General features: G+C 36.1%; 1 protein-coding gene across 1 annotated transcript; it reads right to left on the bottom strand.

Annotated features, from left to right (window-relative positions):
* Positions 1-395: 395 nt before the first annotated feature.
* Positions 396-11,510, bottom strand: LOC145771400 (uncharacterized). Its single transcript, XM_082583162.1, has 5 exons — positions 11,337-11,510; positions 10,009-10,881; positions 6,570-6,714; positions 4,538-5,847; positions 396-1,213 (listed from the first exon to the last, which is right to left on the bottom strand). Exons 1-4 carry the CDS (start codon positions 11,421-11,423, stop codon positions 4,733-4,735), a joined length of 2,220 nt encoding a protein of 739 aa, XP_082439288.1. The 5' UTR covers positions 11,424-11,510; the 3' UTR covers positions 396-1,213; positions 4,538-4,732.
* Between the last annotated feature and the right edge of the window lie 366 nt (positions 11,511-11,876).

Genomic DNA, 11,876 nt, shown 5'->3' with positions numbered 1-11,876 from the left:
GTTACATGCGAATGTAAAGTATTTTATGACATGGTAGTTTCAATCTGTTTAAATTAAAGGTGGATGGGTGCAATAACGTAACCAATGTGAAATTAAGTTTAACATGATGTAAAAGATTTTTTTTTTGTAGTTCTATTCTGCGTCTTGAAAGTTTTTCTTCTGTCTACATAGCCAGGTTACTTCAAGTAATCTTTAACTCGAGAAAGCCTCTTTAAAGGTTGTTGTGTTGTATATAAACTTTTGGCATGCTTGCTGATAAGTCGTTAATTTCAACAGCTCCTGGAGACGTTTGTTTGTTTTATCCTCTGCCTTTCTCGTCAGGGAACACTGCTTTGAATTTACCAGTTACAATAATAAGCTTCGAACCTCGTGTCTTAACATTCCATTTCTGCGTTTATGGTATTAAATTGTATTTGACAATCGTAGTAAGCTTGTTCAATGTCAGAAAAGATAAAAAGTTACATAAGGTCAGTGAGTTAAATCCATTATCACTTGCAATAAACATTTCGCTGTTCGAAGACAGATCGCCTCCTTAAGGCTGCTGTGTTCATGTTGAGGTGACAGCTTGCGGTTCATATAGTTTTTCGCAAAGCATAATAGGACCGAATGTAAAAGATTAATTCTTTAGGCATTCACATTGAAACACTCGCTCAAATTTTGTTGTACCTTAACATGTTACGTTTCATCACAGAAAGAAGGTTTGCACAATTGACGACACAGTGTTGTTATAGGAATGGATAGCTGGCCTCTAATTTTAACGTGGTCCAGTCGATGCATTGAAGCCATGATCTGCTGCATTTGTGTTAAGTTTTATAATCCTCGCGAACTGTACGAGGACCAATAGATGTCCAACACAATTGAATACATTTGTGGTGCTGAGAACTCGACAAATTACAATTCATTTCTTGTGGCAATATCTTGGTTTCCGAACACGCAACTTTCAACGAACACGACGAAACACACTCAAAGTTAAGAAAACAAATGTGATTTAAAGAAGTAAAACTAAATAATAACCAAGCGTTTAAACATTTGTAATAAGCGCAAACTGATAGAGTGAAAAGGAAACTATGGACACTAAAATTTCACAAACAAGTCGATAAAAAGAAAATACACTACAAAACTTTATTTATAAACACTTTACAAAATGCAAGTCTTTAACCATTTGGCCACCTTTTGTTGGTTTTGTTACTGTATTTTTTTCCCAATATCATTTCTTCTGCATTCTGACTAGAGATGTAAAAAAACGGTTTTTTTTGTTTTTAAAAAAAACGAGCTCGTTTTTTTTGTTTTTTATCGTTTTTTTTGTTTTTTATTCGTTTTTTTTGTTTTTTTTGTTTTTTTTACCTATTTTTTTATTAAATGTCACAATATGCAGCAATTAGGGTAAACTCATTGCAATAGCGTCTCTTTCAACAAAAAAATAGTCTCATAACTCGTATAACATCTTTCAAATGAGACAATATGTCTCTCAAGTCTCAACACACGAGCCATAAAGGTTTCTCATCGACTCAAATAGTAACACAGTGTCCTATGGTTGGCACATCTCAAGTATTGTCTGTAATTTGGTTCAGCCAGTTGTTAAATGCAGTACCACACTCGTGTACAGTTTCGAAGCCACCTGGGATTTTGGTTAATGGGCATGTTACGTTAGGACTAGGTGGTCAGGGTCCTGTTTCTCTACTTCACAAAGGAACTTTTCCCCAGCACACCACACCATTACCAGTACAACGTCAAGAGATTGTTCCAGTTGATGTGCATTTGGTGCAAACGTGATGAAAATCACACAAGCGGTTCTCGAGTTATAAGTGAAATAACCTTAGCCACTAAGTGGCTTTATAGATAAGGAGCAATAGAAAATCGGCCATATTGGCCATATCTCAAGAACCGCTCAACATATTTACATAAGTTTTAGCTCTACCCCCATGTTTTATGGGGTGGGCTATCTGTTTATGAATATTAAAACAAGTTTTGGCTACTACTTTTTGAGCTAAAAAGAAATTAACCTCTTGTCGTTACGCACCAATAAAACCATGGTGCGTAAATTAAAAAAAATAATAATTGGATAGAAGAAAGATTGATGACAAGTTTGGCAAAAGCAGTGTAGTGCTAAAGTCCCAACTTTTAGCCCAAATCACATTTAAATGTAGTGAAAGATGGAAACGTTTTGATGTTTTTTTATTTTCCCTGAAGAGATTCAATAATCCTTTGTGACGTCATAGTCATATTTGTTTTCCCTTAATCACACCATTGTGCTGTCATAGACATGTTTAAAAGAAGTATGGTTATTGGTTGCACTTAATCCATCCAATTTGAACTAAAATTCAAAGAAAATGAAGGGGTGTACCAGCAAACATCTATAGGATTGGCCCATGATACAAGAGAAGGATCCCCAGAGGATACAAACTGATATGAATGAATCAACAAGTGAATAAAAAAATAACAGTTAACCTCTCAAGTACATGTAGCTCCACACAGAGTGAAATTTACATGCCTTTTGACTCTTTTTTATTTCTTTAAAAGTATTATTGACTCAAAAAGAATGTCTAAAAAGACATTACGAAAAGTAACTACGGACAAAGGCCAGTGTTTCGATCTTCCGATCTCTTCAGCGTAGTAAAGTGTCAATAATACTTTTATACTTGAGTCTTGAGTCAATAATACTAATATAATTAATACTTGAGTCAATAATACTTTTAAAGAAATAAAAAAGAGTCAAAAGGCATGTAAATTTCACTCTGTGTGGAGCTACATGTACTTGAGAGGTTAACTGTTATTTTTTTATTCAATTTGAACTAGTTTGCAGAACTTTGAGACTTTAGCACTTTTTTTGTTTTTGCCTAACTTTTCGTCAATCTTTCCTCTGCCCAATAAAAAAAATTAAAGTTTGCATCATGGTTTTATTGGTGCGTAACGACAAGAGGTCAATTTCTTTTTATCTCAAAAAGCAGTAGGCCTAGTTCTCAAATAAAATAAGTTTTCATCTTTGATGTTTGTTTTGTATCTTTATCCTGCATTGTGGGAATATGGGTAAAACTTTATTCTTGTCAGGAAAAGCATTATAAAGCATTTATTCACTATGTGAACACTGAGCACTGAGCAGTGCTGAAAAACTCCACTTTAAAGGAAAAATTTCTTCATTCAAGGTTGGTAGAATGGTAGTTACTAGCAATAGTCAACATGGGTGGTGGGCATTTGAAAGGAACATTAACCTAAACCTTTTCTGACAAATGCACTAACTTTTGACAGCTAAAAATATCAGTGATAAGGTCTCTTGCATTATATGTCCCAAATAATCTGCAAGAAGCATCAATGACGAAGTGTCCAATCCAAGATCTTATAACACACGAAAAGAATACTTCTGTTTCAACATTTATAAAGCATATACATCGTTGGCAAGCTATCAGTTACAAAACATGTTTAAACAAGCTATTGGCAATAGCTTGCATTAGTAAATTACCACGTCCACAAACAAGGTAAATGTGTGTACTGAATACTGCCACCTTGTTTTGTCAAAATTTCGTCAACCCATTGAGTGTGTACAAGAATAACCAGTACCACAGTATACTAACATCATAGGCTAACTTCCATAAAAGGAAAAAGAAATTAACTCATCTACATTATGTCATGTATCAAATTTCATTAATTCAATGTTTGTCAGGTCCAGGGTCTTTTTTAAGGTTTGGTTTGGGTGAACGCTAAGTAGTTTTAAGAGACCGCAAGTGTTTCATTTAAATACCAAAAAATAGCCATAACTACATACAATCAACGCAACATAAAATGAATTATTCGACAAGGCACAGCTTAAATGATTGTGACAGCGACCAAACAGCCTGCCCAACACGGCCGCCAAACAAGTTTGCTGCACAATCAAACAAAGTGTGCTTGTTGGCTTCTGCTTGTTATGTTTCCACACGTAAAAACTGATCATTATACGCCATAAATCAGAAATAAACATTGACGAGTATCGAAGGTGCACTTCTTTTGTGAATAGCTCTTTGATTCAGCTGTTAGCTGTACCTCCACTTATTCTTTTTTCTGAACGTGAACTATTGATCGTAGGCCATATTCGTATTATCGACAAGACATAGCGAGAAACAACCATTACTTTTCTACTGTAGTTGCAAGTCCAAATTTTGGGAAACCGCTGGAGAAATTTGGGGTACCGTTTCGGTCCCCCAAAACACCTTAAAAAAAACACTGGTCAGGTCTACTGCCACAAACATGCCAGAGAATGAAGAAAAAAGCGAAACAACATAGGTCCTCATAGGACTATGCAAGAACATATGCTGCCAAACACAAACACTTAGGAATTTCAGCACACCAATAAAACTATTTTTAGTAATTTAATGTTTTTCAAGAGCACTATAATGAAACAAAGCTGTAAATTGCAAAAAAATTGCAACTTTTCCAGAAAAATATGAAAAAAAACAAAAAAAACAAAAAAAACCAAAAAACGAGTGTTTTTTTTGGCTCAAGTTTTTTTTGAAAAAAAACACGTTTTTTTTTAAAAAAAACGGTTCGTTTTTTTTGCATTTACATCTCTAATTCTGACAAAGAAAAATAAATTGAATTAAAATAAACTATTTGCAAACAAAGTTTCATTTATTTCGCGAATCAACACGTCAAGATAAAAAGGAAAGAACATAATTCTATAACCTATCATGCGAAGATAAAACAAATTAAGAGATGCTGGTCTAAAAATAGTAATTGCTTTCTAGAAGTTTAAAAGTTTTTAAATTTTATTGCAATAAAAGGTTGAAGAAAGAAGACTTTCTATGGTCTCTGTTGCGTCTTTAACTTCTTCCCAAGATTTTCGCGGATTCTGTGCTAATGGAGAAGACTCTATATCAAAAAGAGGAGGACTCCTTAGTCGTTGAAGATTTTGTCCAGTTTTTCGGAACTTTCTTTCTCGCGATGAAGTTTTTTGAGGACTTAAGTATTGAGCCGGATTCGTTGGCGGAGATGCGGCTGCAGAAAGTATATCATAGGTTCCATTTGTGGAAGGGACGGTTTCAAACAAGTTGTCGTTTTGCTTTTCGCAAAGAATCGCATCTAGCTCCGGGCATACCGGAACCCACTCAGGAGGAGGTTCAATCTGTCGTCCAGTGATTGTTAAATCAAGATCTCCAACATCTTTCAGAAAACCATTAATAGAATCCTCTTCCTCATCTTTATCTCCAGACGAGAAACCATCTCCTTTAGAAGTCTTGATTTCAGGGAGATTAATCGAAAATTTGTCAAACGTTTTTGTTTTGCTGTGACAAGTTTTGGTCGTGAGCTTAGAGCGGCAGTTTGTGGAGTCAAGCCAAGAGGGAGGATTTTCTGGGGATCCTACAGAAGATGCGGCAATGTGATTTTCGTCACTCACAACTGACTCTGGAACATCCGGGAGAGTGAACATGTCTATGCCTAACAATGAATCAGAGATGGCCTCATCAGAGAATCGCAGCGTAACATCCTGGCGGTCGTTTCCTTCATTAGTTGGAGGCCGAGGGGAAATGAAAGTTGGTGTTGCACTAAGTTCTGGCTCCGGAGTTCCAAAAACTTCATCAAAGATTGAATTCCAATTGAAGTCTCCTTTCAGAGATCCCAACTCTGGGGCTTCCTCTTGCAGCAAGTTGCGGTTGTCTGCAGACTTTGTGTTGTTACGTCGTTTCTTAGGATTGCCACTGCGACGGCGGGCTAGCTTCTGTGGAGTAGTTTGTTTTCTTTTGCGACCAGCCAGAGCCAACGCATCATCTGGGTCAAGTTTTATCAGTGATTGCAAGTTGGTAATTGCTATACTGGAAGCTGGAGATATCTGAGTCGACACCGGACCCAATCGAGGGCTGTTTCGAGTCGGAGTACCTGATTGCAATAACATAATGATGATTTAGACTTCAGAAGTACAAATTTTACATGTAGTAATTAATTTGTGATTAGGCTGCAGCAGTTTATAATTTCAACAATGTCAAGTTTTTATCGTACGAAACTTAAAGAATTTAATATTTTGAGGAGACAAATCCTCGCGGCCTTTACTTCCTAAAATACTTGCTGGTTAAATTGTTAATGCTGTAAAGTTTTCAGGGCCGTAGCCAGACCGCAGAGCAAGGGGGGCCAACTTTTTTTAGGGGGTTAGGGTTCCGAAAAAACTGAATCATTACAATTGTAGCTGTTGCTCGAGAATGTTGGGATTTTTCCAGGGGGGCGAGGCCCCCCCTAGCCCCCGGCTGGCTACGGGCCTGAAAGTTTTATAAAAATGCTGTGTTTTTAATACCGGTATCAATAATTTTTACTGAAATTTGTTGCTGCCATTTAGGAAAAGTGTTGTTTTCCGTCCTCAAAATGTTTCACAAATTATGGAATTCGTAATCCAGTGTTTGAAAATTCAAAAGTAGTTTACAATAAAGTTTTTGTTTTTCTCAAAAAGGGAGTATTTGTTTAAAAATTGAATGATTTACTGGACGTTTCTAGGCGTTTGAGACAATCCGTTGATTTATCCTCTGCTTTATGACCTGCGTCATCACGTAAAAAACGGGAACTGTTCAAACGTGTATTTTTACAAATAACCTAATATTGACATAGCCTACCACTTAGCACAGGAGAGTTAACGTCTCGAAGCTTGAAGTTGCAGCTCCGATTGATCTCCCAAAGGCAACTTTTGCTTGAGGAATCTTTCTTCTTATGCACTTTACTAAAATACTTGCTTTGCATGAGATTTAACTTTACAGCATCCTGAAAAACAAAATTAATGCAATCTCAAAAATGTCCAACAAAACCCACCTTCATTCTACACTACAGAATAATCAATTTTGGAAGAGTTTACTCGTAGGCTACGATCCGTTGCTCAAAAAGGACTTTAAGAATCTGTTTTTTTTTACATTAATTCAAGGTTTGCGGACGTTGAATCGGTGTAAAATAAACGGATATTGTTGGCTGCCAAGGTAATCATACAATAATTTTTGTGATCGCAAATTTGCAAAAGTACAATCTTTCAGGGGTACAGTGGGAACCCGTTCTGGACTGACTGTTTGTTCACAATAACGCCGTTGTAATGGTTGGTCTGCATGACCGATTTGAAGCCAAGCATTGAGAAAACGATGATTTTAAAATTATGAATGCAACATTGCCGTTACATGCCAATGCAGTAAACTGCAATGATCGATCAAAGACGTGTAAAGCGTTGGGATAACGCAAAAGCAGGTGTGACAGTGCTCTATAGAACTATTGCTAATGTCGTGAGGCTTTTGGATAAATTCATGCACATGGGATTGTCGTGTGAAAATTATTCTCTTGTTTTAAAGTTAGCGGAAGAAGTTTGAACAAACTTTAAAAAAACACACTTTAAGTTTGTATTATATCTTTTCATAACTCGGTGAAAATAATTCAAAGTTGAAGATACCGAATATAAAGCAACAGAAAAAATACTTACAGTAAGCCTATAGTTGTAGTTGTAAAGTGTTACGCTGGAGACTGAAAAGAGAAATCTGTAGCGTGTAGCTAAGCCCTAGAGTTAGACCCAGACAACAAAATCCGTCGCTTTTACATTGGACTAACACTATAGGCTATTATATCCACCGCACAAAACTAAGCGTCAGCAATTTGGCTCGGAATATGCATGTGCCACGTTTGCTTTATAAATGAGTCTGTTTCACTGACTATTTTACGAAAAAAGTGCACTTGTGTCGACCCTGCACAAACTTATCAAACCAAAAGTATGGAAAATGTTTATGCTTCACTGAACTTCAGGAGATGAATTGGTGTTTTATGATGTGAAAACCAAATAGGATTTCCTAACAATATCAGCTCAGGTGTAAACAGTCATATGACATTTCCTGTTATAGACGCTGCCTTTTTGAGGAAACGCTTGTAAGAACTTTCCCAACAAAGCAATATGCGTGTTATTTGATATCCAGCTTTTGTGATAAAGATATTTGAGCTGGGATATTTAGACAAACGCTATTCTTTGAGTTGACATCTAACAATGTAAAGTTACTGACAACTTTCGGACTACTTGCGATTTGGTATATACACTGGTCTGAATTACGTTTTTATTTTGTTATTTTGTTTAAAATATTGAACATTGAGCACCAAGATTCTTGCTGGCAAGCCCGTTTACATTAATTTGCCGTCTGCAGATGTTAATTCAAATCAATCTAAAATGACTGATATGCTGGTTAGATATGAATAAAAAAATTCGTAAAATGAAGTTCATTAGCTGACTTGCGCCATTTCAATATCAGTTGATGCTACCAATCACAGCTATGCATTACCGGTTACATCACATACGCTTTTAGAATCTAGATTAATATTGGAGTTGCAAAATTAATTAATTTTCTGCAATAGAATCTCACCAAGTAGGTTTTCATATCAAAGATAAATTGTGTTTTTTTTTCTGTAAGGCTCTTTAGAAAGATTCCGGCGTTGACAAATTAAGGTCACACCAATGTTTTTATTGGCAGCTGGCAGGGAAATTTCTTTGTGTGCTTCTTCAAATGTTTGTAGAGGCAAACCTTAATTCTTAATCACAATATTTCATACCAAATAGCAAACACGCTAACAATTGGTTAATGTCAGAAAGCCAATGTTTTTATTTCGTGATTGTCAACACGTGAGTTTGCGCAGTGGATTTTTAACACATGCGGTGTTCTGTGCAAATATCATTCTTTCTCACTCATATTAACAAGTACTGGTTGTTGAAATAAATGCAATTACTTTAATGACAACACAGCAAATAAAGAGGTTAAAATGGTTAGAAATTTCAACGAAAAGATTAAATAAATTCAGCCTTTTGTTATTGTTCCCAACTGTACGAATTTACAACCAAGTGTAGTAAATAGTGATTGCATGGTGAGGTTATACCTAGACAGCAAATCAGTTGCTTTTTACATTGATTCAACGTCTGCAGACGTTGAATCAATGTGAAAAGTGACTGATTTGTTGTCTGGGTAGGTATGAGTCACACAAACTGCATTGTTTCGTTATAACAAGCAACAACGCACTATAACACAACAAATAACTTTTTTGTAAAAAGATTGTTATAGTATATTGTTTTTTAATAGCTATAACTTGTCAAGAAACTCTTTATAACTGGTTGTACGACAGGTAGTCACTGTCGTACAACCAACTGAGTTGTCATTGTTCTAATAAAAGTTTTTTCCTTTTCATCTACGACGGAATTGGTATCAAAGTGAATTAAAGAATTAGAATTCGGTTACGTTTTTTTCAAATCAGCTGTAAAAACTTTATTAAGAAATTATCAAAACACCCTTATGACTTTGCTTGATGGATGGCAAAAAAGAAAAAAATTAAGTAATTTTTAAGCTGTTATTTCAATTATGTTTTCGCAATCTATGATCTTATCAGGGATACCTAGACACTAAGTCCAATATCCCTAGATCTTATTAAGCCAAGTTAATTGTTTTTAGGTCGGAGGTTTATTTCCTTCATATGAGATTTTCTTTGCTCCATCGAACTATGCGGCCGTCCAACAAGCACGGACATGTTCTGTGGTTATTCATTTGAGCTGCGTCGTGGCGTGGTTTAGAATTCCTATTCTTGGAGTTTCAATAAAAGCACTTCCTTCTATTGTATGCGGCGTTACTCAGCCCGGCAAGAAAACCTCAAGTTGTTTGAGATATATTAGCTTGTCCATTCAGCCCAAGTACAAATGAGTGAAATGACGGTACTTATGACTAACTCTATTGCTTTCTAACCAACCTTTTCTCAATAGTTTACATAGAACAAATATTACAGCAAAAATACTGGCGTGAGTGAATCGATACGATTTGATTGCTGCTGAACCTGGGCAAGACCATTAATAAAGATTAAAAATAAATTACTTTTGTTACAGCTGTTTTTTGTCATTGCATTGTAAGACTTGGTTGATTATTATTTTGTTTTTTGTCTCACAAAACGCAAGCATTTTTTAATCAATACCGATACGCAGTTTTTCATTCGTTACTTGCATCTACTTTCTAACAATTTAATGTCACTAATAATGAAGAAACTCTTCCATATTCAAGTTACCTGCCATTCGAGGTCTGTGTATCTGTAGTACATGAAATTGTCGGTTATCCACTTACAGATGGAAGAGAAGGTCATTCTGTGGCGTTTGTTGCTTTGCAGTGCCATACATATCAGTGTAGTGAAGGAAAAGGCAGGCTTTACATACGGATTATTTTTGTAATCGACTTGTCCTGGTAAAAGATCCAACATAGCTTCCCTTGGAGAAAATGAATATTGGCAAGATATCTCCTGTGTGGTGTTGTTATTGTCTTGTAGCTTAAGGTTTAAGCTTTCTATTTGCGGCAAAGTTCCGTTCTGCTCAGGTGTAAGTAGAAAATCTGGAGAAACGTTTTTTTGTATCCCGTTTGAATTGATCTCTAGGACACTTGCGGTCTCATTGGATGACTTGATTTTTACAGGAATGGTTGCTATTTGTTGATGATGACTTTTCTCTGGACTTGACAAAGTACGCTGATGTATTTTAAGAGACCCAGCGGATAAAGAATAAGCTCGATCGGGAGTGCGATCATTCGGATGAGGATCGGATCTTCCAATTGTGTGCGCTGAAGTTTTTCTTCCATTTCTTGATAAAGCTTGTGAACTTCCTGTGCCAATGTGACCGGAACGTTTGGTTGAGTGAAAATTTAGTCCTTTGCCGCCAAATTCAACTTTAGTAGGGGAACACAACGTTTGAGAAGAATCAGTTGGTAACATTGCAGAATTAGAATCTATGCCATTGTTAAGTTTTCTTGGAAAAGGAGGAAAAATCCGTCCATTCCTTGATAGGGCTGCGCTTTTTCCAGTTTGTCCAACAGGATTGTTGATGTTTACATTGAGATTGCTGAGCCATTGCAAACTGGTTAGACTGTCGTCTAAAGTTTCTTGGTTTTTACCCTGAAAGAATAGAATAACTGTGAGTAACAACTCAGTTCCTATTTCTCGGCATTCGATCGTAGCAAAAATTGATAGCGATGGACACATGTTTCGAAAAGTTGAGAAAGTAGCTTGCAATGCAAACGTAGATTTCGACACTTTGGTTTTGAAACAAAGCGAAATGAACACTCTAATGGCATTAAACTTAACTTCGCTAAGTGACGTTTTACATTTAATCTACGTTGCTTAAATGTTATCATAGCTTACATACCATCTAACGACTTGAATTTGTTTTGCAAATCCAACATTCAAGTCAATGTGGATGAAGGACGTTATTATCAAGTTCGGTATGAAAACGACGTTATGACTAACGTTGTTGCGACATAGTTTTGTAACACAATCCAATACTATATTTTAACCATCTCGTACATTGTTTTATCGATTTGACACTAATGGCACACAATTAAAATACTCACCAATTGTGGGCATCTTGCACATAGGGCCTGGAAGTTGTTTTTAAGTCTTTCTTGCACTTGAACTTTGGTAGGACGATTAGGAGCCATATTGCCTTGCCTATCGAGGCCAATTTGCAAAGAGACAACAAACCAAGAATAAAATCAACCTTCCTTCAGAAAGCCCTAATCTAACGCTCTTACTAAAAAGCATGCAAAAGTAAAAGTTTAGTGCCAATTTAAACCGGTTTCGAAAATGTCCAGAAAAGAGCTGGACCATCTGACCTATATTTTTACGATGAATTTTGTAATAGAAAATAATGAACCTCAAATGTAGATACTAAACGCATGTTCAGCAAACGTTTCGAAAACTAAACAATTTTCATCTTCATTGCGAATAAAATTACATAGCGTGCTTTGTAATAATGATTTTTTATCAAAGTCTCGGAAGACAGTAAGACATTTCAGATTGTTGTTTTAGCTTGCGTGCATTGATGATTCCCGTCAGGCGCGGTCGACGCAAGGTTACCCATATTGGAACGGCTGCGGATGAGATGCCGGTCT

This window comes from Aplidium turbinatum, chromosome 5 (assembly GCF_918807975.1).
Source record: "Aplidium turbinatum chromosome 5, kaAplTurb1.1, whole genome shotgun sequence".
NCBI classification, from domain to species: Eukaryota; Metazoa; Chordata; class Ascidiacea; order Aplousobranchia; family Polyclinidae; genus Aplidium; species Aplidium turbinatum.
Note: the sequence above shows the minus strand (reverse complement) of the source record. Positions and strands in the feature narration are given on the sequence as shown.

What these genes read in the sequence shown, in the direction of transcription:
- LOC145771400 (XM_082583162.1), bottom strand. Translation starts at nt 11,423, where the DNA reads ATGGCTCCTAATCGTCCTACCAAAGTTCAAGTGCAAGAAAGACTTAAA. An exon ending in ACACAGACCTCGAATGGCAG is followed by an intron (nt 6,715 to 10,008) that starts GTAACTTGAATA and finishes TTTGTTTTTCAG; the next exon opens with GATGCTGTAAAGTTAAATCT. An exon ending in TAACTCTCCTGTGCTAAGTG is followed by an intron (nt 5,848 to 6,569) that starts GTAGGCTATGTC and finishes TATTGCAATCAG; the next exon opens with GTACTCCGACTCGAAACAGC.